The following is a 24,884-nucleotide window of genomic DNA, read 5'->3' as shown; positions in this document are numbered from 1 at the left end:
GTTCACGTCCTCTTAGTCATGCCTTTGTGTTGTCATCTTTAGGACTCTTCAGTGAAAGAACAGAGCACTCTCAGCCATTAGAGCTGTTGGACATCATTTGCCTGTGACATATTAACCTAAATTTCCCTTAATTATATGGTTACTAGACAAGTAGATCGGGGGAACACTGTAGATAGATTTTCAACCAGGTATTTGACTATATCTTATATTTTTTATGAAAAAATGAGAGATATGAGCTAGGTGATCCTAAAGGCAGAGCCAGAGCTAGTCAAATCGCAGGACTTTCTGAGTCATTAATGTTTCCATAACAACTTAGAAAGTCTCTAGGAGAGTGCCCCAAGGATCTGTTTTTACCAGTGACCTTGATAGGAACAGAAATGACAAGCTTATCAATTATGGAGATGGTATAAAGCTAAGAGTGATAGCTAACATGTTGACTGACAATCAGGATGCAAAAACCTCAACAGGCCAGAAAGGTGGACCGACTCTTGTCAAACAAAGTGTAAGAAGTATAAATATAGTCTGAACCTTGGATTTTAGAAATTAATTTTTCCAAGCATAAGATGGGTAAAATATGGCTAGATAACAGTTTGGGTGGGGAGGCGGGGCAAGGGTTTACAAAAGACTTTTCTCACAACTCTGAGATAGATACCTCCAGTTTTATCGTCCCCATTTTACAGGTGAGGAAACTGAGTCCCAGAGAAGTGAAGCAACTTGCTGAATTAGGGGCCAGACATAACCCCTTCAACCTTGATCTCTCCTGATTTCCATTCCAATGGCTCTCTTAGACTGTGGCTAAGCCTTCTAGGAGTGGAGAGGAGAGAATTTCAGGCAAATGATGGAAAGTTTTGGCTCCCTCTTTTCAAGGAGAAGGGATTGGGGGAAACAAAAGCTGGCTTTATCTCCTCAGCTCATTCTTTTCTTTCTCTTGTTCTCTCTGTCCTCTCTACTCCCACCCCCAAATTTTATTTATATATGTATATACATATATACATATATGTATATACATGCACATATATCTCTATATCTCACATTGTAATCCCAGAGGTGAATCCTGTCATGAAGCAGCCCCTGCATTGTTGAATAAGCTGTAGCCAGGGGCCAATTTGTGTCTCATTTCCTCTTGGGACTAAGAACTCTTCCTGAACCCTCAGTAGAAATGCCATCTCCACAGGTCCTTTTCTCTCTGAATAGCTGACTTTTCAGCTGAAAGGGAATTGGGGCAGCTGGAGGCCATTATTGATGAGCTGATAGTGATCCAACGTGGCATGTTGATCGATGGTAGAATCTTTTGCTTCCACTTACCCATGCCTGAATGGCACATCATCAATAGGAGCAAGTTAGAGAAGACCAAGGCAACACAGTCCCTTAGTAACCAGCTGTTACCTTCAGCTGCTCAACCGCCAACAGTGGGTTAAAGAGAAAACCTCTCCTGAACCACTACATTGGCCCTGACTAAGATGAATGTCTAATTCACTTGCAGCGTTCTTCCTGCTGCCAGTAATAAAAAGCTTGCTTCCCATATGCACCCCACTGCCGATGTTTCTCTTAAATTAAATATCAGGAGGACATATAATAGCACGATTCCACACCAAGCCAATATTATCAGATTGATGTCAGCAGTGATAATAGAAGAAGGATAAGTTGATGAGATTTCATTTATTAAATAAAGTAAGGGGAGTATACACAGAGAGAGAGAGAGAGAGGATTTAGTAATTCTCTCAGTATCAAAATGCAATGAACTCTATCCAGCGAGGTAGGTACCTTGGGGGGATAGCAGCAAGAAAGCTGCCTCTTCTGTTTTGTTTAAGAAGACCTTTCCCTTTTAAAAACAGTCATAATTTTAAAAGCTGAATTTAGCGCCTTTGGTACAGAGAGCCAGAAATCCCAGAGGTATCAGGTAAGCCTCATTTCTTTTGGTCAAGTCAAGACAAATCTAAGGTTGTTTTCTCATTGCTGAGACAGCCATTACCTATAAGATAGTTTATTCTTTTCTCTGTTTGAAGACATTTTATTTCCCCTGGTCTTCCTGCCTTGACCACCAGTTTGGCTTCTTGTTCTTGGCTCTGAAGGTGCTACAGCTTTCACTTTCTTTCCCCCCGTGGCCTTCCCACTTCTGCTTCCCTGTGTTGCCATGTTCCACCATCTCTGTACTTCCTCCCTCACACCATCCTTCCCTTTTAACTTCAGTGCTCTTTCCAGTCTATGACTCTCAAAAGACAGTGGGCAAGAAGCACCACACTCTAAGCTCAGTGGCTAGGAGAGAGTTGCGTCACCCCTCATCTGGGGATCATACTATTCCTTACCTAGAATTACAATTGTCATTAGGAAAGCACTTTCTATAATGCTGTAGAAATAAAAGCTTTTCTTTGACTCCTGGACCTCCCTGATGCCAATCCTCTGCCTCATTTCTCATGTCCACAATATCCCAGACAGTTGTCTTTACCTCTGTTAAAAACTCACATTTCTACATCACTCTAAGATTTGCAAAGCATTTTCCTCTCAGATAATGTGAAAAGTATCCTTATTTTACAGATGAAGAAACTAAGACACAAAAGTTAAGTAATTTACACGAGGTTATACAACTTGTGTGAGAGCTGAGATTTTACCTCAGGTCTTCTTCCTGTCACCCCATCCTATTTTCCAGCCTAGATTTGGTTCAGATTTTGACAGGTTAGGGGTAGGAGAAACTTTTAAGTGCGTCCTTAGTTGTTTCCTCTTCTGTTTTAGTTTTGAGTTGTGAATCTTTCAGTAGAGAGTTCCCCAAGCCCAAGTGATGCAAAAAGGCAATTTTCAGCTTGTACTATTAATAACCAAGTAGTACTTTCAGGAAGACCATCAAATTACTGTGCCTCCTGTACTTTTAATCACCAGTTTCCTAAGTCTCTTACATTAGAGGAAGCTCACTGTAAAGAGACATGTAGTCCTTGTTTGGGATAAAAGTGACTAATAGAAATTCAGTCACTGTATTGGCTCGCACATTACCAACTCGAGTGGTAAATCAGAGACAGAAGATATAGGCAGTGTTCTTGTCTGCCTACCTAGTGATTGGTATTTCATACTGAGAGAGAGAGAAGGTGGCTGCTGAGTTGGAAACTTCCTTTTCCCTTTGAAAGGGTCTATTTTTTTTGCCCACTTGGGTCTTCCAAGGTGGGTCTGCAGGCTGCCCTGTCTCTTGACCCAAGAGAAGGGAGCTGGTGCCTATCTCAGGTGAGTTATTCCAGCAAGGCAGCTGCTGTTCTCTCTGCAGTTTCAGGAGTTTGCCAGCAAACTACAGAGATGAAAGGGCCAGAGAGTCACAGGCTGATTTGCCTTTTGTCCTGGAAAAGAACAAAGATAAACCAAATAACTGGGCTGTTTATCTTCATCTTTATCTTTCAGTTTGCCACCTGCTAAGATTCCCTTCACGGTCTCCCTTTCGTTAGGAACACCAACTACTCCTATTTCAAGAATATCAAATACTCTAATCCAGGTTTTTCCACAGTGCAGTACAGGGCTAAGGCTGCTGCGACGAGTGCCGAAGGGTTAGGTGGTAGCTTTATCATATTCTAGCAGTTCTCAGCCTCAGGCTAGTCTGCTGTATAACAGGAATCCATGAAACCTGACTGGGTACCGTCTGACATTGTACCAACTGCTCTAAGTCAACTGTGGGATATCTCTGTGTCCCTCTAAATCCCAGGTTCATCCTAGAGCTTACAGAATGCTGAATCTGGGGAATTCATCTTAATACTGAGCTGCTACAGGGCAAACCTGATAGGATTTAGAACTAGAGGGGAAGCAGCATAATGAAAAGAGCGCTGGTTTGAGCAGGACTAGTTTCAAATTTTGGCTTTGATATGTATTACTTGTGTGACTTTGGGCAAGTCATTTTCCTCTCTAAACTCCAGTTTCCTTTTCTGCAAAATGTAGTTTTACCAGGTTACCTTTGAGAATTCTTCCATCTCTAAATTCTCCAAGCCTGCCTTCCTTTATAGTAAGAATTGCGTAATACTTGCCCACCCTGCTCTAAAGCTCAGCCTTTCAGCTATAGGCAGTGCGCTGGGTGACTGAAGGACCGGGTTTATATATTGGTCAAAGCATTTGCCACATACATATGCTTGTTGCTGTCCTTGAGCATAGGATAGTGGGTGGGTGGATTCCATTCTGCTGCATTCTGGAGTTTGAACCCCTTCAGGAGTCCCAGTCAGTGCTCTCTCACTCAGAGGGCCGTCCTTTCTGAGCTAGAGTGGATATGAGAGCACTTCTAGATTGGGACCATCTGGGACCTGGGGGACCTGTCTCTCTGATTCCTGAATCACGTGTGACTTGTTTGTATCCATCTTTGCCAATTCTGACCTTTCCCAAGGAGGGGCCTTTGATTTATCACAATGCCAGGAGAGTTAGGCTAGCCTATCAAAACTCAAGTGTGGAGCATCTCAGCATCACTTGGAAGGCAGATAGTTATAGGATTTTCCAGAGATGATGGAGCAGGCAGAGTCTGTGACAAGAATTTGGGTGTTTTGGGGGATGTTCTGAACAGAAGGAGCAAGTCAGAGTATGTATTAAGCACCTGCTACATGTCAGGCACCGTGCTAAGGAACAGAGATACAAAGAAAATCCAAAGACAGTCTCTGCGGTCAAGAACTCATCGTCTATTGGGGGAAGCAGCATGTATGTTCAAATAAGAAATACGTAAAGTGAATTGGAGATGATCTCAAAGGGAAAGCACTGAGATTAAGGAAGATTGAGAAAGGCTCCTTATACATAGTGAAATATGTTAGCTTTTAAAAGGAAGTCAGGGAGAACAGAAAACAGAGATGTGGAGGGTGAGAGAGTTCCAGCATTAGGGGTACAGCCAGTGAAAATGCCAGCAGTCTGAAGATGGAGTGTCTCCCTCAAGGAACAGCATGAAGGCCAGTGTCACTAGATCACTAAGTAGGTGAGGACAAGTAAGGCATATGGAAAGGAAGGAAGGAGTAATGTTGGGAAGAGTTTTAAAAACCAGATCAGAGAGATTTCTATCTGATTCTTAATGCAATTGGGAGCCACTGGGATTGAATAGGGGGTAAACACTGTCAGACTTGGATTTTAGGAAGATTGGTTTTATAGGAACTGGCTAATATTTGAGTAGTAGAAAGAAATGGAATGGGAAAAAGAGTAAGGGAAGCGGAGAATAGAGGAATTTAGAAATTTTCTGTAGTGGAATAGAACATCACTCTCAGGATCTGCCAGTCTGGCTAGTTTGGTGGTGTTATTCAGTTGTGTGTGACTCTTTGTGACCCCATGGACCGTGCTGTCTGTGGAGTTTTCTGTCTGAAGGAAATGATTTGCCATTACCTTTTCCAGTGGATTAAGGCAAACAGAGGTCAGGGTCACACAGCTAGGCCAGATTTGAACTGAGATCTTCCCGACTTCAGACCCAGTGCTGTATCCACTGCACCACCTAGCTACTTTCTAGTGGCTAGTTTAGCAAAGTTGTTTCATTTCCGAAGTCTAATCCTAGTCACCTCAGCCCAGCCCTACCTTGTCTACACCCTAACAAGTCAATTGAATTCTATTACAGCAGGAGAAAGTAAGAAGTTTTGTCTCTAAGGTAGCCATTCCTTCAGTTTTTGTGTCTTTCATGTGTTGTATCAGTGGTTCTAACTACTTACCTATAATTGACCCCCTGATCAATATACACCTGGTCTGCTTCTGTATGATCTCTACCCCCTGGCTGTGCTGGCAGGCTTTAAGCTACATCTCCTTCTTAGCTTGGCATGACCTAGTCATATATTGTGTTCCTAGCCATCTTTTCCACCTTCACATTTTTCCTCTCATTTCTGGTTTACAGCTCAGGAAGTGGGGCTTAGCATGCATTTTATTAACTGATTATAGAGAAGGGTAAAAATAATTTGGTTCTGAACACAGGAACACTGACAGGTGGCTTTACCATGGAATCAGTCTTTATAGGAAAGGGAAGAGGAATTTTGGAAGTGACAGAGCAGGCAACCGGAAATTTCAGGCAAAGCAATGGATTTGAAACATGGCTCCCCAATGCTAAACTGCTAGCTGCTCCCTATGTATATAATTGGGAAATGAGAACCAGTTACCTGCTTGTGTGGGTAAGCCTCACTGAGTTAGAACATCGTACTAATAAGGTCATGTGTTCATTCCAAAGAACACCTCTGTCCAGTAGCCACGTAACATCCTTAACCCTAGCCAGTCCTGCCACAAATACAGACTGTTAGTCACTGAACAAGAATGTGGGTAACTAAACATAAATTGTCACTCCTACAAAAAAACTACTCCAGGTACTTATCTTCTGACTATGGTTTCTTATATATAAAGTAATGTTCTCCAACCCAAACAGTACCTCAGGCCAGAAAAATATCTCTATGCTCTAATATGAATTTCAGTTTGATATCTCAGGAAGCAAAAGCCCAAAACCAAGATAAGAAAAGAGGTCCTTTTTTAAGTGTGTAGATTTTTAAGAAGTTTTAAATGCCTGTTGGGCAAAACTATTATAAACCATAATGTTTTCATTTTAAACAGAGCAATATCAGGGACTTTAGGGGGCCAAGTATGAGTATTGAACTAAACACTGTTGCCATACATATAATCCTTTGATTCCCTTCGGTGAAAGATGCCAGCAACAATGTCTTATGGATGGGCTTTTCCTGAAACGATTCTACCTTCCCTGCCACTTTATTTCTTACTTTTAAAGGGAAGTTGATTTTTGACCTCTCAGACCAGAAATTCCAAAATGTAATCACAAGGTGTTAACAGAATGGCAGACTAACTGTAATCCTTTTATCATGTGTGAACACTTTTTTCTGATGAAATTAAAGGGAGCAGTCTCATTGGACAAGCAAAAATTAGACATGCCTCTGTAGGCCTTTAAATGGGTTCAAGGAAGTTGAACCCAAGGATTGGGATCACTTTGTGGAAGGAGAACCCCTGAAGGAGAAGAGGAGGGGATTTCTGTCTTCTATGCTATCATCTATCTAGTATCAAATTGCCCAGAAGGAGACACTCCATCCAGTAATTCAAGAATTTGTCAGCTCCAGAGAGCTTATTGTCTAATTGAGGAAGCAAAAGCACACTTTTCCAGAGAGACATGGATAGAAAAGCCCCAGTCCCTTGGAGCTGCTTCAGAAATCAAGACCCCTGGTAACATTGAAGAGTGCCAGGGAAGGGGACAGACACTGAGAGCCAAGCTAAATACCACCTCCCCCAGCAGAGACACTGCCCCCAAGGGGAACTATGTAAAAACAGTGAAGAAATTAGGGACATCTAGCCTCAGCATTACCAGTGGTTATGAGTTGCCTTTGCCACAAGTATATGCCCCTACATGTGTTCCTCACTATCATTATACTCTGAAGTTTGAGCCTACCCTTCCTATGGACACTAATTGTATTTGGGGAAGTATACCCTCGGTTTGAAGAAGGGTATATGTTGTAGCTACTGTTTTTACTACGACATCTTAGTAAATGCCTTTGCTACGAGCTACTTTTGTCTGCTGGCTGATTGTTAATGGACAGCACTACCAGTGGGGCTTGTGAAGCTGTAGTGTTAGGAATACAAGTCCACAGAATTCCTAGGACTCACAAAATAGTAGCTCTTCCCTAGGGACAAAATGCTAAAGTACCTGTTGGAAGTGGCCCGCAGGAACTGCTCTATTTTGCTTCATCAAATATTATGCTAGCCTTCAGGGGGATAGCAAGATCAAAAATGACCCATGCAATTTGTCTCTGAGGAATTTACAATGTAATCATAGGTAATGGGTCTACAAGTAAGTAAGGTGTGAGGGAGGGATCACAGTGATAAGAGCGAGGAAAAGGGATCTAGACCCAGAGTAACAGAAGAAATAAAAGGGAGATCACTTTCAGGTAGACAGAAGAAAGAAGACTTCATGTAGAAGGTGGTAGCACTTTTTTCTATGAAAACTCCTCTATGAGGTTGGATTCTTATAAAAATTTCACTTTACACCATTGTGTTTTCTGTTGTGTTTTTAAATTAAGTGAGTTTGTTGCTAATTCAAAGCTACAGCTTCATTTATTTTAAGAACTTAAAAAACCTCATTGAGTTGATTAGGAGACTATTAAGAGTTCAGCAGATACCTTTTTCAGAATTATAAGTCATTGATATTCCGATATTCCTTGAAAAATAATTTGAGCCATTAATAGTTCTTGAGTTTAAAACATAGAAGTGTGTATGTTCTGCTTTTTACATAGACCAATACTGAAATCTACACATTGACCATAAAGTAAAAATTATGATTGTCAGTCCAAATAATTGAAATTCTTTTGTTTCAGTTATCTGCAATTTCATGCATAAATGTAAACTTTGATTTTATGTCTTATTATTCAGTATTATTCCAACTGTCACTTTATTTTTCCCTGGTGCATAGGACTACCCAACTTAGGTTTTTAGCTGAGCTTTGAAGAATGGATGGAAATTAAATTGATAGAGAGGGGAGAATGGTATTAAGGACCCATTCCTTCCCTTTCAGAATATCCTCTGCTTCTCATCTCTAACCCTCACCAGACCATGTGGACCCCAGGCCCATCTTGGGTCTCCAGGTGTTTGTACCTCTTAAAGCTACTTAGGACCCTTGAGAGCTTAGTGCATGGCTGGTAGAGAAACTTTTCTTCAAGCCTCATGTTTGAGAAACTTAGCTTCAGAATGGATCCAGGACTTATTCCAGCCTTTGGAGAGATTGCAACAGTGTGGATGGATTTGTTTGTATTCTTGAAAAGAAGCTATTAGCAGAACTTGAATGTCTCTAAAAGCCTTGATTTGGCCAGTGTGTTTTATAAAGCTGGACTGCAGAGCTTTAGGGCTGGGGGTGGACTATGTTTGGACAGAACTTGGCTACTTTAATGAATGGTTTGATTCCTGCTGCAGTGCTGCCTTGCTATAAAGCTCTTCATTATGAAATCTGTGCTCTCAGCTTCTCTGCTCCATTCCAAGTCTTTTACAGGCAAAGCAGCTACTAAGGGGTGGGAAAGAGGAGGAGGTTTAGACCAAATGACATTTACTTGGCATTTTGTCTCCTACCCTCAGTCGTGATAAAGGCCAGCGGAAAAGCCTACTCTACCTCTGGACCCAACAGAGATAGATACCTGTGTTTAAGGGATAGATTCCAACATATTCCAGTTTTGCCTGGAGCATTATCCAACAGATAAACCAAACTGGGTCATTGCCAGCTAGATAATACTACAATTTAGAAATTTTAGGAAAGATATTAATTAGTTGGAGAATTATCCTAAAGAGGAAAAGGTAATGAAGAATCTTTAAATTGTAGATATCCAGATTAAGGTGAAGAAAGTAGGGATGTTTAGTCTGGATAAGAGAAGACAAGGGGTAAATAAGATAGCTATCATCAGATATTTGAAGTGCTTTCAAATTAGCCCTTTTTCCTTTTTTTTAAAAGAATGATTGTTATGGATTTTATATATGTATATACATGTGTGTGTGTATATATGTATATATATACATACATATATATGTTAATGTCATCTACATTTCTCTATATCTACATCTTTCCTTCCTCTCCCAGAGAGAAATCCCTTTTCACTGGGAGCTGGAGCCTGCATTTCATTTGGTATGGGGTACTACCTCTAACAATACGGGGTAGTCTGTACCTTCACCAAAACCTGTAGTCTGAGAAAGTCAGCGGGAGCACTGAGAGATTCAGTGACTTGTCCAGGGTGACACAACCAGTATGTACCAAGAGACAGAATTTCCCCTGTCTTGATCTCAAGGCCAGTTCTGTGGCCACTGTGCGCCTCTCTGTTTGTGCTTCTACAGTCCCTTAGCCAAGAATAAAAAAAGAGGGGGAAATCTTCAGCAAAACTGACCAGCACATCAGCCAGTTTTGACATTGTAGGCAGCATTCCACATCCATAGTCCTCCACATCTGCAGAGAAAAGAGGGAGGCATTTCTTTGTCTCTTTTCTTTGGTACCAAACAAGATCATTATTTCTCAACACTCAATTTTTAATTCTTTTGTTGTTTTTCTTTCCATTTACATCATTTTAGTCACTATGTACATTAATTTCCTTGTACTACTTCATTTTGCATCAGTTCATATAAGTCTTCCCATGCTTCCCTGTATGCATCATATGCATCTTTTTATAGCACAGTAATAGTTGCATTACATTTATGTACCACAACTTGCTTATAGCCCTTATAGCCATTCCCATGGGATCAGACGTTTTCCCTTGAACCCCAGAGGACAGTGGGTAGGAGTTACAGAGGCAGATTTAGATTCGATGTTAGGAAAAGCCTGCTAACAGTCAAGCTCTCCAAAAATGGAATAGGCTGCCTCAGGAGGCCAGTCTTCAGCCAGAGACTGTTGGCCCCCCACGGTGGCAGGCATTCTTCTGGCAAGTAACCTGTGAAGTGGAACCCACCATCTCCATTCTGGTTTTGGATGTGCCCAATTGTTAGGGAGGTTTTGTTCTTAACAGCCTTGATGGGGACTAGACTGATTTTACTGACACAGACAACTCCTAGATAAAGAAACACCTCCGTCAGCGGAGGGGGCAGTGCCTTCCATGCCACTCTCGTCCGTAAGAGATAGGGCAGTGAGAGTTTTAAGTGTCTGGCCCTGGGCATACACACAGCGGGACATGAAGCAGATCTTCTTGGTTCTCGGGCCTGCCCTATGACCCCCTGCCCTCATATAACCTTTTAGTTTTATATCGAGCTTAAAGCTGCCTCTTTACAACTGAGACTAATTGATCTTACTTCTGACCTCTTGGGCCAAGTAGAACATTGGATGCCATCTCTCTCACTCTTGACAGTCATTTATATGGCTGACTTGTAGATGTCTCTCGTATCCTACCCCCCCCAATCTTCTCTAGGCTAAACTTCTCACTTCCTTTATTGCAGCCTCACATGGCATAGTCTTCAAACCTTGTTGCCCAACTCTTCACATGGCCCAATTTGGAAATTCATTCATTCTACGAGTAATTTTGCACTTACTGTGTGTAACAGTCACTCTGCTGGGTCCTGGGAGTTACAGAACATAAACTAAGTAGGCACTGCCCACAGAAAGTTTGCATTTTATAGAGGGGAAAACATGAAACAACAATAATGATAACACATAGCACCTCCTGGTGCCAGGCACTGTGCTAAGCACTTTACAAATTATTATCTCATTTGATTCTCACAACAGCCCTGGGAGGTGGGTGCTATTATTATCATCTCCATTCTGCAAATAAGGAAACTGAGGTAAACAGGTCAAGGGGCTTGCCCCTGGGATCACACAAGCTAATAAGTGTCTGAGGTCATCTTTGAACTCAGGTCTTCCTGATTCCAGGCCTGGCACTCTGTCCACTGCACCACCTAGCTATGCCCCTGTTGTATATAAAGGATTATCAACACAGAGGATACATTTAGGAAAGCAGCAATGTTCTTCAGAAACTACAAGAAGTGCACACACAGTACTTCAGATTCTGTCTAAATAGAGCAAAGTACAGTGGAGCTGGTGATCACCTTTCAGCTCTAAATCTTGCCTTCATTATCAAAACAGTAGTTTTCAATGCATCCTAAAACTGCATCTGCTTTGGCAGCCAAGTTACGCTGCTGACCCATATTGAATTTGCAGTGTACTAAAACACCCAGTTTTTTCCCATGAATGCCCACCTCTTTTTTCCTATATTTATTCAGCTGATCGTTGAACTCAGGTGTTAGAATTTATCCCTCTATTTGTTTGTTTTTCCAGTATCCTACTGTGTAGTTCACCTTGGTCTAATGACGTGATCCTTCACCTCTCTGTTTTCTAGATATCTCAAATTCAGTATGTCCAAAATAAAACTCATTCTCTTCCTCCACAAACGTATTTCTCCTCTAGTCTTGTTGATTTCCATTAAGAGTGCCACCTAGGTATTTTTTTTTGCCTTTTGGTCTGGGTCTTCTTTCACAACAGGACGAATATGGAAATATGTTTTGCATGATTGCACATACATAACCTATATCTAATTGCTTACTGTTTCAGGGATGTGGAGCTAAAGAAGGGAGGGAGAAAGTCTGCAACTCAAAATTTTAAAAGATGCTAAACATTGTCTTTACATATAATTGGAAAAAAATACTATTTAAAAAATAAATAAAAATTGGTTAAGTTGGAAATTAAAAAGAGAGTGCCACCTGGGTTCATAACCTTGGATTCATTCTAAATACTTTTCTTTCCCTCACCCTCTTATGTCTAATTAGCTGACAAGTGTCATCAGTTCTATCTCCACAACATCTCTAGCATAAAAGCCCTTCCAGTCACGTGCATCCCTATACATCCCTGGATCAAGAGCCTTTACATCTGGGGGTAGGGGGATCTGAACACATGGTCACTCAGAGTCTCAACCAGGTATTAGCAGGATCCTTCTCATAAGTGAACCCCCAAAGTAAAATACTAACCTCCCAGTGCATATAAAGAAGATTTGGCTTCTGAATGGCTCGGAGTCATCAGGCAGGAAACCCGAATGACTCAGCACAGCTGTGAACAATCAGGGCTCAAAGGGCACTGAACCCTCAGGTGCTCGAAATCTAGCCTGAGCCTGGAGAACCACTCCTGGGCCTGCTGCCACACCCTCTTCCCCTCCCATTTCACCTAAATAAATCCATTGAGTCACCTTTCCCTCCCCTCACCAGCCTCAGCTCATTCTGAGTTCTTGTACCCTAGACACTATTCCAGGACCACATCATATGTTTGTGATTGTCTTTCTTTACACCTTTGGCTTCTGGCTTCTCTACAGGGCTTTTAAAAATTTAATTGGCTAATGAGTTTCCTGTGCATCACATCACTACCTTGAAACAATTCTTCTTTGTGGGTAAATATCAAATCCAAAATAAATGTTCTTTCATTGATTCTTCCACCTTTTGAAAGACAAAGTTATCATTAAAGCAAACCGAGAAATTATCAAGAGGCAGACTGCCATAAATGGCCTCAAAGCCATGACGCCTTCAGCTCCACATCTGAACTGGCCACATGACCTCTGCACAATTACGGGCCCTCTCAGGGCCCCACACAGCTCTTGAAGAGTTTAAACACCTGAGATGTTGGCCTGGATTGGAAGTTCCTTACCACCAGGAGCTCCCTGTATGTTTAAAATCAAAGATCCAGCAAAAATAAGAAAGGAGAAAAAGAAGAGATAAGGAGACGAATGGAAAGAAAAGAAATTACTAGCTGTTTTGCCTGGGCAGAGGGAGAACTCCAGTTGGTGTTCCAAATACTGGAGCCTCCACCCGTCAATACCATGTCGTACTTTTATGCAAGGCCACAAGGGGGCACCACAGACTGTTATGCCTGGAGTTTGGTAAGCCCAGGTACAAATCCTGCCTCCAGCACTACTTAGCTGTGTGACCTTGGACAAGTCACTTCACTTTTGTTTGCTTTCGTTTTCTTATCTATAAAATGGGAGATCAAATGAAATACTATTTTTAAAGTAGTTGGCATAGCACTGGCACATAGCAGGTGCTGTGTATGTGCGAGCTATTGCGGTCAGTATCATTGTCATCATCATCACTCTGGCTTATTTCCCAGACTCCTCATCTCTTCCCTGCCTCGGACCAAGTGCTGTGGTCTATGTTAATATGACAGAGATGACTTAAGCTCCTGCCTCTGGTGGCTTTCACTGAAGTGACCTTCCCACTATGCTTTTCCCCTCTGTGGGCACTCTGCTAAGCAATACAAAGACAAAAAAATAGAAACATTCTGTTCCTTCAAGGAGCTTACATTCAGTTTTATGTACTAAGAAGCTGTGTGGCCCAGTGGATAAGATGCTGTATCTGGAGTCAGGTCACTTGAGTTCAAATCCAGCTGTAGACTTCCTAGATATATGAATGACCCTCATCTGTACAGTGGAGGTAATTAAAGCATCTGCTTCCTAGGATTGTTGTGAGGAGGAAATGAAATAATGTTGCACTTTGCAGTGCTAAAGGTTTTTAAAATGGTAATTCTTATTATTGTGCAGTGTGTACAAAATAAATATGAGGTAATTAGGTTAGAAGTCAGGCAGTGGTAGCTAGAGAAGATCTGAAAAGGTGCCATTTAATAGCTGATCTTGGAGGGGTAGGGGGAGGAAGGGGATAGATTCTAAGCATAGGGGGTGGTCTGGGGAAGGCCTGAAAAGGGGCCTGAATCTCCTCAAGAATATCATCTTCTGCATCCACCCTCCCATTTACCTGCCATATTCTTTTTGAGTAAGATATATCTTCCCGTGAGCCTACAGTCTATGGGAAGGACAAAAGAGTACAGAAATAACGGAACATGCAAGACAGAATTTAAATTCAGATGCTTTTAACATTTTTTTAATCCATACCTGTGATTTCATAAGGAGTTCTTGGTGAGGAAATACCCTCTTGGAATGCTGCCAGTGCACTTGTTTAAAAAACTTGTAGTCTTTGAGAGTTGCCTCAGAGCACTGAGATGTTAAGCCATTTGCCAGGATCCTATGGGAAGCAGGTATCCAAGGTAGGACTTAAAGTCAAGTTCTCTTGACTCCGAGGCTGGCTTTCTACCCACCAACCCATTGGGCTTTGAAAACAGTAGGCACTTCTAGTAAATACTTGTAGAACCGATTCCCCACTGTGTGGATATCACTTCAATGGTGATACAAAAATTAGTATTTGCACTCAAGAAGCCCACAGCCTAAATGGAGTAGAAGGATACAACTTGTGTGTGTGCCACAGAGTAGAATATATGATACAGTAGGACATGTGTACATGCTGGAAGATGCATCCACCATGAACCATAAAGAAAGAGAGGAAAGAAATTTAGCAGGTAGTGATGGTGAAGGAGGGGAGGGGCCCATGCCAGTCATCCCAGCATCGAAGGCAGTATGGAGTTAAAGGCAGAGAAATGGAATGAGTGACATGTAGACTATGAGAGGGAGAATAAGAGGAGGCAAGGCTAAGAAAGAAAGGTTTGAGACAGATTGTGGAAGGCCTTAAATACCACAATGAGGAATTTTTGGTTCATTCTTTAAGCAATGGGGAGACATTGAATGGTTTTGAGTTAGAGGAGTGACGCTGATCAGAGCTATGCATTGTGAAAGCCACTTAGGCAGTGCTAAAAAGAATGTAGAGGAGCGAGGGAAGACTGGCATTCAAAATAATAAGAATGACGATGGCTCTCATTATATCATACTCATTTATATCATATTGTGGATCCTCACAATAGCCCTGTGAGATAAAGAAATGAAAGTATGATTATCCTGTTTTATTGAAAACAAAGCTAGGGCTCCAAGAGGTGGTCATCTGCTCACGTGATGAGTAGTAGAAGCAGAACAAGCTTCAGGGCTCTTTCCACTCGACCAGGCTGCCCCCTGGGACACATGCTCATTAAGAAAAAGTGAATGCAGGACCAGCTATCTACATTGTCAGCTGAGGGCTGTGGATCAGATGTGTTGGCTTTTTTGTCTGTTTTTGCCCCAAGGGATAATGGGGGAGGAGGGAAGACCAAGAGAAAAGGCATCAATTAAAAAAATGTTTAAGGAAGAAAAATGTTCATAGTATGTGGGGCTTCCATCATACACAGTGTCTGATGCCTCCCCACAGAGCAGTGTGTTAAAGAGTCGGATAGAGTATAGAGCTGGAACTTCATTAGTTGTCTAAGGAAACCTCCTCCACCAATTCTGGTGGAGGTGCCAGTCTCTGCAATTGGTGGCCTTTAAGAATTGCCTAGAGCAGAGGTCCCAACCATGCAGCCCTCCAAAGGGCAGCCCAGAACTAGGCTCAGATTTCCTAGATACAGTAGAACATAGATGTTAATAATGGTTTTCTAAGTTGAAGTGTGACCTCTCGGGATCCTAATGTATGGCTTAGTGAACCTGTTTCAGTTTGAGTTTGACACCCCTAGCCTCGCGCACTGTGCATTATCTGAAGCTAGACCTAAACTGAGGGGTTTTCTAGGCTCCGAGGCCAGTTCCTTATCCGCTATGCCAAATTGCCTTTCATTCTGTACTGTAGCATTATTAAATTGGTGGATTTGAAGTCTTGGATTGCCTCTGTAAAACGGACTCTAATGCTACAAATTAAAATGCCCTTCTGTTAAAAAGAAAAAGATGAAATGTTCAGCTTCTCTCTGAGAAGTTGAAGAAATGTGCAATTCCTTCTAGAAAGGTCTCCACCAAAAATGTTTAAGGTGGTTGTTGTTCTGACATTCAAAACGTAATCTTCAGTTATCAAAAAAAAAAAAAAAAAAAGATCGTTGAATAGCTCATTGCCTGATGATACTTAAAAAATGAGATGTGGCTTTGTACCAGAAGAGAACTCCAGTGGCAGACAGGAATCTAGCCCAGGGTTATGTGGGAAGACCCCCACAAAGTGCTGCTCTTGGTAAGTCTGGTGCCATGACACAGCAATTCTCTGGCTTGATCCAGGGCCAGACCTAAACACAATTTGTGTGGCTCCTCCTTCCTCCTTGTACAGGCCCTCCCTGCTTTGCCTCTTGGGCCTCTACTGGGGTTCATTCTTTTTGCAGTTAGCAAGATGTTACCTACAGGTTAGTTAATTTTGCCCAAAGCAGTGGTTTAGTCTAAAGCTGGGGTGCATAAACTTGGTTGGTTGTTTTGTAAACATATTGATAACTTGTTTTCCTTTATAATCCTCTATTTTATGAATTAAAAAACTTGATTCTGAGAAGGGGCCCATAGGCTTTCCCAGACTGCAAGCTGCCCAAGGGGTTCAGGATACAAAGAAAACTCGGAACTTCCCCCCCCCCCCCAGAAAGGTTTTTCCTCCAAGCAATATTTGTATCTTAATAAAGTCCTTTGAATAAGTCCTTCTGCTGGAAAGCTTTCATTAGAAGGGGAGTGATTTTGGGACAAAGGCTTGTCTGTCACTCCCCCCAGTCATACCGTCTTTTCATAAGGCCAGCCCGGATCTCTGCACCCAAAAATAGGACACACAGGAATAATGAGTAACTTTCTTTTCCAATTCTCTTTATGTTGCTGTGGGAGACTAGTATTGATCATGATGTTAATGAGATGTAAAGGTTTGGGAGCTTCTGTCATCTTCACCTTCTAATACCTTCGTGGCTTGTATTTTCTCTCCCTTTCCTGCCATAGTGGTGATATCCACATCGTTCTGCAAAAATGGACTTGGCTTCATTCCAAAGGAGGGAGAGAGAGGGAAAGGGGGAGGGGGAAGTAGGGAGAGGAAGAGAGAGAGAGAGAAAGGAACTGAAAAAGTCACACTCCTTTATCCAGCTATTTACATCAAACTGGTCTTATGTCAGCTCATTTGGGGAGAGTTGTGGGCTCCAGAAAGGAAGCTCCGTAGAGCCCTGGCTGTGCATCACCATTCATTGGTCAGGCTGGAGTCAGCAGAGACCACTGGAGCCATTAAGACCTAGTTGTTTCCTGGTTTCTTCTCTAGACCTCGAGGGGCAGAACCCGTGTGCTCAGGCCTGCAGTCCCAGATACTTCACTGCTACCGAGACAACCTTCGGGAAGTACTTAAGTGCTCTGACCTGGTCAAAGCCTACCAACACTGCGTGAACACTGCCCACAAGGTATGTTTGGCCCCTCGAGCTCCCTTCTTGGCCTCCTCATCAGACTCACTGACACTTAATGTGTGTAGTGCCATACTTCCCTTCTAGCTCTGCCCTTCCCTCCCTCTTTCCCCCTTCCCTCCCTCTTTTCTCCTTCTCTGCCCAGACCCTAAAGAGAGGATCCCCAGCCTTTTTGTATGAAGAACATCAAGCTAAAGAAGGAGTTGGGCATGCTAAAAGAACATTGAATTTAGAGTCAAAAGACCTGGCTTCAAATCCCATCTGTGCTACTTGACTACTTATTTGACCTTGAGTCACTTCCCCTCTCTTGGCCTTCTTTTTCCTCATCTGTAAAATGGAAGGTTGAACAATATGGTCTCTGTGATCCCTTTAGGCTCTAAATCCTATGATTAAAATAATGTCTGTGACCATGGAAGGTGGGAAAGGAAGCTACTGCTAAAGAATTATGTTACAAAGACAGTGGGGACTAGTGGAATGCTGATGGGGAAGTTATGGTGGCCATTTCCAGCAATTTGGGGCTTAACACCTGGCCACACCCTACAGAAAATGCCAAATCATTCTCCAACAACACTCTCTTCCTCCAGTCTGTTAGTTCTTCCATCTGGCCTGAAGGCCCCAAGTAATCAGCAGCCTTCAGTCATCCTCTTCCTGCTACCCACCCCCTTACAGCCAATGGATTGTTCAGGCTAGTTTTTCAAATAACCTTGGGTCCCAGGGACTCCCTTACGGCTTATCAGTACTTTGGGCCTGGAAAGTGGGACGTTGTCTGAGGCAATAAATAGCCCACTATGGAAGTGCTGAGTTACTTGATCACGATCAAGAGATGAGAGACACCTGCTGAGACCTCAGAGGATACCCTGAGAATACTGAAGTGAAAGCCTGGTCTGGGGTGTGAGAGGGAAATGCAGGGGCAGAGAATGGCCAAGGAGGGCAGCCCATTCCTCTCCCCAGCTGTTCTGTATTGCCTCTGTTCCTCTGCCACATCTAGGCCAGCAGGAGAATAATTCTGCAAAGCCCAGACCAAGCAAGGAAAGCCAGCTCCTTCTTGCACCAGACACCTGACTGGAAACCAGCCAGGAAGCTGTTTTGGGCATCCTCTTAGAACAAGAAGAGGTTCTCTACAGGGTTCCTTGTCAGAGAAAGAAAGAATGAGACTTAAGATCAAGATTTTGATTTCCATATGGATTTCAGGTCTAGTCAAGGCGTTATTTTAACCCAGGATTGGGGAATCTGCAGCCTCAAGACCACATGTGGCCATCTAGGTCCTCAGGTGCAGCCTTTTGACTGAGTTCAAGTTTTACAGAACAAATCCTTTTATTCAGAGGATTTGTTCTATGAAGTTTAGATTCAGTCAAAGTGCTGCACCTGAGGACCTAGAGGGCCACATGTGGCCTCAAGACTAAAGATTTCCCATCCCTATTTTAAACCTGTGTAGGCCTAACTTGAACACATTCTCTTTCCAGGTAACCAGAATACCCTAGTTAACCCTGAGCAGCAAGTGACTTATGAAGGGATGAAATTTCTCTAGCTTAGGCAACCCCTTGTCATCTTTTTTTTATTTGCCCTTACTTAATATACCACATTTTATTTAAAAGATTTTTCTCCTGCCAGACACCTCTGTCTGTCTTTTCAAACAAATACCTATCTCGCCTCTGTCTTTTTCTTCTCCCTGAGGGTCTGCCACCTCTCCTCTGTGCTATCCCTTCCTGACTTGGTAGACACTTGTGCTCACCAAAGATCTTTGGCTTCCACTTGCTATCTTAGATGAAACGTTCTTACAGTTAGTTTTAAAGGAGAGGATTTTCATTTTTGCATCAGTGCATTGATGAAAGGTGAGGGCTCACTTTTCTTTCCCACAGATAAGCGCATTTTCCAAAGCCATAAAAGCAGCTGCTTTGTGTAATTACATGTAGTAACCAAGGTCAGAGCAGTTCTCTGGCTGAATCGAGGCATTGCAGCTCAAGGTTCATATCGGTAACTGTCTCTCTCCAGCAGCCAAAAGATTTCCCTCAAACTCAGTTTTAGGTGAATATTGAGAGATAAGTGCCTGGAATCTAGTCCCCCTATAGTTCAAAGGCTATGGAAACCAAATCGAGATGGGTTTTGAGGGAGCTTGTGTATGTCAGGGCCCTCACAAAGGCCCAGTTCAGCTCATGCCCCCTGAATCTCTCCTTGAGTAGAGTAATCTTCATGGAAATGTTGTGTACCACCCAGGCCAGGGAATGTACTTCACCCTAGCACTGATGTCTCATTGTTCATCTCCTTGGAAGTAGGGGTTGGCTCTCTCATGGCACTATCAGAGACAGGTTCCAGAGGAGGTGGGAAGTGGAACACTCTGAGCCTCCAAAGGTAAAGAAGCTAAAGATGGAGAGAAGCTGTTTTCTCTCCTACTAAGGATGGAATCTGTTTGCTTAATTTTAAGTCTAACATGAAACAAGCTGCCAGCCATCCCTGAAGAATCTTCAACAGACGGAGATGGGGAAAATTGTCAGGCTGTATTAGACCAAATGGTGTAAGTCCTGGTGGAATTTTTTTTATCCTTCCTATTTACCAAGAAGGTCTTTGTATGTCTGCAAATCAGCAAGCTTAAAACTTTAATTAAAAGCCCTTCTCCTCCCATCTCCTATCCTTCCCTCCCCACAATCCCCAGACCTATAGGATATTTCAAGTCCCTAACTAATACTTGGCATATCTGATTTCTTATTTGTGGAAATGCTATGCTAAGGGATCCTGCTGTCCAGCTGTCTCTAGTCCTATCCCCCAACTTTGGACATTTTCATCTCTCCCTTCTACAAATTAGGCTTTTAGTTTTGGGGGATTGGGGCAGCATTTGGGGAGGGGTGGGGTGTTGACTTTTTTCCCCCTAGCAGAGTATATCTTTAGCAAACACATTTACCAATACATCTTTATTGCACCAAGTACAGGCAAAATGTGATTATGAAGGAAGACAGATTGCATTAAACTTCAGCCTGCTTTCTGCAGCCAGCCTGCCCAAGAGAGGTGCTGGGAAGCTGCCAGGCCTAACTCCCCCCATTCTTTCCCACCCCCGATGTTATTAAAGAGTAAATTGGAGGCTGAACAACTGGCAACGGCAGAGGCCAATGAAGGATCCAACTGAGTTGGAGTGTATAGTGTGTGGGGAATGCATGTTAGACCTAATGCTTTCACTATCCCAGCATCCAAAGATTCTGGCTATACAGTGTTTGTATGCATTGCTGAAAACATCCTCTCTGCCCCCTCCCAAGGGTGTCTCAGAAGATTGCTGGCCAGTGTATTCAAGTGTATGTCATAGGGATTTGCTGCAGGCAGTAGCCAGGTAGTGGGAAATCACCATGGTCTACATTAATTAGGGGCAAGGTAAGTGAGGCAGAGGCCCAGCCATTGGTCAGGTACCTGGGAAACAGAGATAATGCCTTCACACTCCAAGGGTTCTTGAGTATTTTCTGAGGTCTCACAAACAGGAGCTCAAACACTGGCACAGTGCAATCAGAGCCCAGAGGCATGTGCATGTATATGGATGTGGATGGCTTCCTGGCGGGAGTTTAGGCTCACCATAGACTTTTAACAAGGAAGAACCTGATTTTTATGAAAATCACATACGAGTGAACATTCTCCCTGAGTTAGTTTCCACTGGAACATTCTGTTATTAAGAACCCTATGTGACACTGTTAGTGCAAGTGAATTTTTTTTTTCTGAGACATGTGTTTGTACGCAAGGTACCTGTTAAAACCCAGTTATAGGTTGTTTGTTTGTTTGTTTTGGGCTAGGTTTTGACAAGGACATACACCTTGATTGAAAGTTATTTTAAATGTTTAATCTTATTTCATACCACCCACAGTTCATCTTATCGTGTAAAAGAGTCTGTTCAGTTCAGCGGTCTGGTGCCCTGTGTCAGACCCTGGGAATCAAGGCAGAAAGAAAAAGTCCATGCCTTCAAACAGCGGACATTCTGCTGGAAGATGGATGCTACTTGTATCTGAAGGATGAAGGAGGCTCTAAAGAGATGCATGTTTAAGTGTTTTCTGGCTTATTAAGAATATGTTAAGTAGCTTCAAGAACCCAGTGACTTTTAAATGACCAATATTTCTTTCCCTTAAAAATAAGATTGAAAAATCACCCAGTCTTGCAGAAGAAACTAAACTTCTGTCTTTATACCCTTGGTTAGGAGCCATGAAATCCTATTCAGCCTTGTGGCTTTGTTACTCAAGATGATAGAATCGTAAATTATAACCTATCTAGTCTACCCCACTCAATTTCAGATTAGGGAAACGAGGCACATGAAAGTTAAATGCCCTGCTCAGGGTCACCCAGGGAGGGAAGAGTTTTGGCCCAGTTGCTGTGGTCCATTGTCCCATGCTACCTACTAGTATGTATGACTTGGCTTATCAGCACTGGGCTGCACATCTGGAGTCATAGCTTTCAGAGCTGGGGCAGACCTCAGGAGATCCTCTGGTTCAGGCCCTCCCTTCGGTCCAACATCTATTCAGCACCCACTCTGTTTAACATGCTGTGGGCAGGTGCTGAGGACCTGGAACTGAAATAGTCCCTGTCCTTAGGGAACTTGCCTTCTCCTGAGTAAAAAGTGGTAGTGTCCCCATTTTATAGAAAAAAAACAACCAAGGCACAAAACGGTTCGGTGATTTGCTAAAGATCACACCAATAGTAAATGGCATTAGGGGAGCATAAACCAGTTTTCATGTCTCCTAGTAATACCACGTTCCTTCAAAGCAGAAAAAGATAAAAGCTTTAGTAGAAGAATTCCTTAAAGTAGAAGTGAATTTATTGTATTCACTTCAGGGTCTCCACAAAGGCTTCTGAAGTAGAATACTGAGTCCAATTCTGGATAGACAACCACATATGAAGAAAGGTATTGACGAATTAGAATGTTGAAAGTTGAAACAACTAGGAATGTTTAACCAGAAGAATAATTAAGAGAGAGGGAGGAGATGTGATCACTGCCATCAGATAATTAAAGGGCTTTCTTATGGAAGAGGAGGCAGGCTTGTTTGGTGTGGTTACTCCAAGGGGAGGGGGAGCGGAATGCTCTCCCTGTCTCTGGTAGTATTCTAGAAGAAGCTGGATAAACCAGCCACCTTTCAGAGATTCTACAAAGGGTGATGAGACTTGATTGGGGACTCTTAACCATGAGTCCATGAGCTTTTTAAAAAGTATTTTGATACCTACATCTAAATAGAATTAATTTCCTTAGTACCGTATATATGTTAAAACATCATTCCAAGAGGAAGTCATAGACTTCACTAGACTGGCGCTAAGGACCCATGGCACAGAAAAGGTAAAGAGCCCTTGGACTGGATATCAGCCTCTAAGACTCTTTCCACTTGTGAGGTTTTGTGGTGCTCAGTTTGACTGTGGACCCTGTGACCATTCAGGACTTGGGAATCCCCTTTCTCACTCAGTCACATAAGAGAATCAGAATGTAGACGTTCATTCCACTAGTACAAGCTGGTAACCTTGACCTTATCACAACTTCAGAGGCCCCCATCTGCTTGTCTGTAACATGAGAGGGCTAGACTAGGTGATCACTGAGGACCCCTTGAACTCCAACACTCTATGATCCCAGAGAGCCGTTTCATCCTTGGGTGTGATCTCCTCCAACAGTTATGGGAGGATATTGATTTTAAACAATCATCTCTCCATGGAGAAACAGTGTTGTATAGTGGCTAAAGGGCTGGCTTTAGTGTCAAAAGGACCTAAGTTCAAGTCCTCCCTCTCACACATTGGCTGTGTCACTCTGGATAAGCCTCCAAACCTCTCTGGTCTCCAGGCACCTGTCCAAGATTGAGAAGTTGCAGAGTAATTGCAGATCTGCATTGGTAGAATAATAGTTCCCTATACCATAAGTGTCAAATATGCACCTACCACAGTTCAGATTAAAATGTAATTGGAAAACATTTAGTAAAATAAATAAAAAGACAATAAAATATTGATAGCAGTACACTTTAAAACTAAGTATGTGGAGCACATGGATGAATATGCAGAGCAGTGGAAGAGTGGCCTCCGTTTCTTTTTGAGTTTGGCACCACTACCTTACACCAGTGAAAACACGTGTCTGGCAAAAAGAAAAATGCTCAATTATACATCATCATGAAAAAATAAAACAAGCTACTCCTAGATAATCTGTTTGATTTCAGCATGCCATTATATGATTTTTGGTAGCATCAACACTAACAACTTCCATTTCTCATTATGTCTTGCTTAGCTAATAAAGTATTAAAATGAGTCTTCATTTCCTGAGTACTCACCTGTAGAGGGGCTCAGGAGAAGTGGTCCAGACCCCATGTTGGACAGCTGAGTGAAACAGCTCAAGATAAAGTATTTTCTGTGAGATTCACAAGGTCTTTAAGCCATAGCTAAGTGAGCAGAGGGCTTCCCAGACACTGCCAGTTCCTCCCCAGTCAGCCCCTGCCAAGGTCCCTGGCCACTCATAGAAGTGTCCTGTTCTTTACAGTGGACCAAACTGTACATAACATGACTCTCATTTGTAGGGCTGAAGAGCAGCAGTCATTCCTGGCATGGAGAGAGCCCGGCAGCGGCAGGCGCACTGCAGAGAAGTGGGCCCACAGATCCCTGGTTCATCACCAACATTTCCAGCCATTCACCAATAATGTGACCAAGAAACACCACTGTGCTTTGAATTTATCGTAGTTAAAGTGACATGTTAAAAAAAAAAAGTGTATATTCACAACTGCCCTGAGGAAATAAAGCAGACATCTTTGTTTTCAGTGAGTCTCCTCATGGTCAGCCTTCTAAACTTTGATCTTGGAAGAATGTCTGAACTAGGGGAATAAGCTTAGTTCTTGGTCAGCAGCTTAGCATGTTCATGGTCTGTGTCAAGCCAAATAAAGGCTTTGAGAAGGAGGGAACTCCTTAGGCTTAGAGAATTCGAGAGAAGGGAGAACACCTTGTTTTCTTTAAACTTCTAACTTAGGAAGGATGTTAGAAATTTGATCACAGTCATGACAAGAGTTAGCTCATTTGTTAGGAATGTTGTAGGATGGGAACGCTCATGATTCAGGAAGGGTAGGACTAGATAATATCTAAGTTCCCTCTAACTCTGGGGTCCTTGCTTTCTATGACTTGAAGATTTCATCCCAAGTATTTCATTCCTTACGCCACAAGACATCCAATCAAATAAGGTTAGGATATAGGTTGTCGGGAGAGCTAGTGAGGCCTTTTGCCCTCTGAATAGCTCCCTGAAGCAATTTATAAGAAAAGGCAATAAATTCTGTTGTTCAGTAGTCATATCTTTGACTCAATTGAAAGTACAAAAGCAATAGTAGTCTGTCTGTACAAGCAAAACCAAATATGCTTTTTAGACACTTTTGTGTCTTCCTCCATGAGAGGAAAAAATAATAAAGCGAAGAGCCCAAGATGGAGCAAAGTT

At 42.5% G+C, this 24,884-nt stretch overlaps 1 protein-coding gene across 7 annotated transcripts in view; it reads left to right on the top strand.

The window, feature by feature from the left end:
• The window catches only part of CHCHD6 (coiled-coil-helix-coiled-coil-helix domain containing 6), a 323,428-nt gene extending 299,206 nt beyond the window's left edge, over positions 1-24,222 (top strand). For 2 of the 7 annotated variants that reach the window (XM_072598344.1, XM_072598343.1), the window contains exons 7-9: positions 17,344-17,479; positions 21,318-21,484; positions 23,986-24,222. In XM_072598344.1, the coding sequence (XP_072454445.1) occupies positions 17,344-17,479; positions 21,318-21,484; positions 23,986-24,145 (463 nt within the window). In that variant the 3' untranslated portion in view covers positions 24,146-24,222. Of the gene's footprint in view, positions 1-17,343; positions 17,480-19,901; positions 19,992-21,317; positions 21,489-23,985 lie in introns of those variants that run through there. The other 5 variants (XM_072598347.1, XM_072598346.1, XR_011964677.1 and 2 more) reach the window with 4 other exon arrangements.
• Positions 24,223-24,884: the final 662 nt, after the last annotated feature.

The sequence above is a fragment of the Notamacropus eugenii genome, chromosome 3 (assembly GCF_028372415.1).
Source record: "Notamacropus eugenii isolate mMacEug1 chromosome 3, mMacEug1.pri_v2, whole genome shotgun sequence".
Taxonomy (NCBI): Eukaryota; Metazoa; Chordata; class Mammalia; order Diprotodontia; family Macropodidae; genus Notamacropus; species Notamacropus eugenii.
This window is presented reverse-complemented; position numbering and strand designations above follow the sequence as displayed.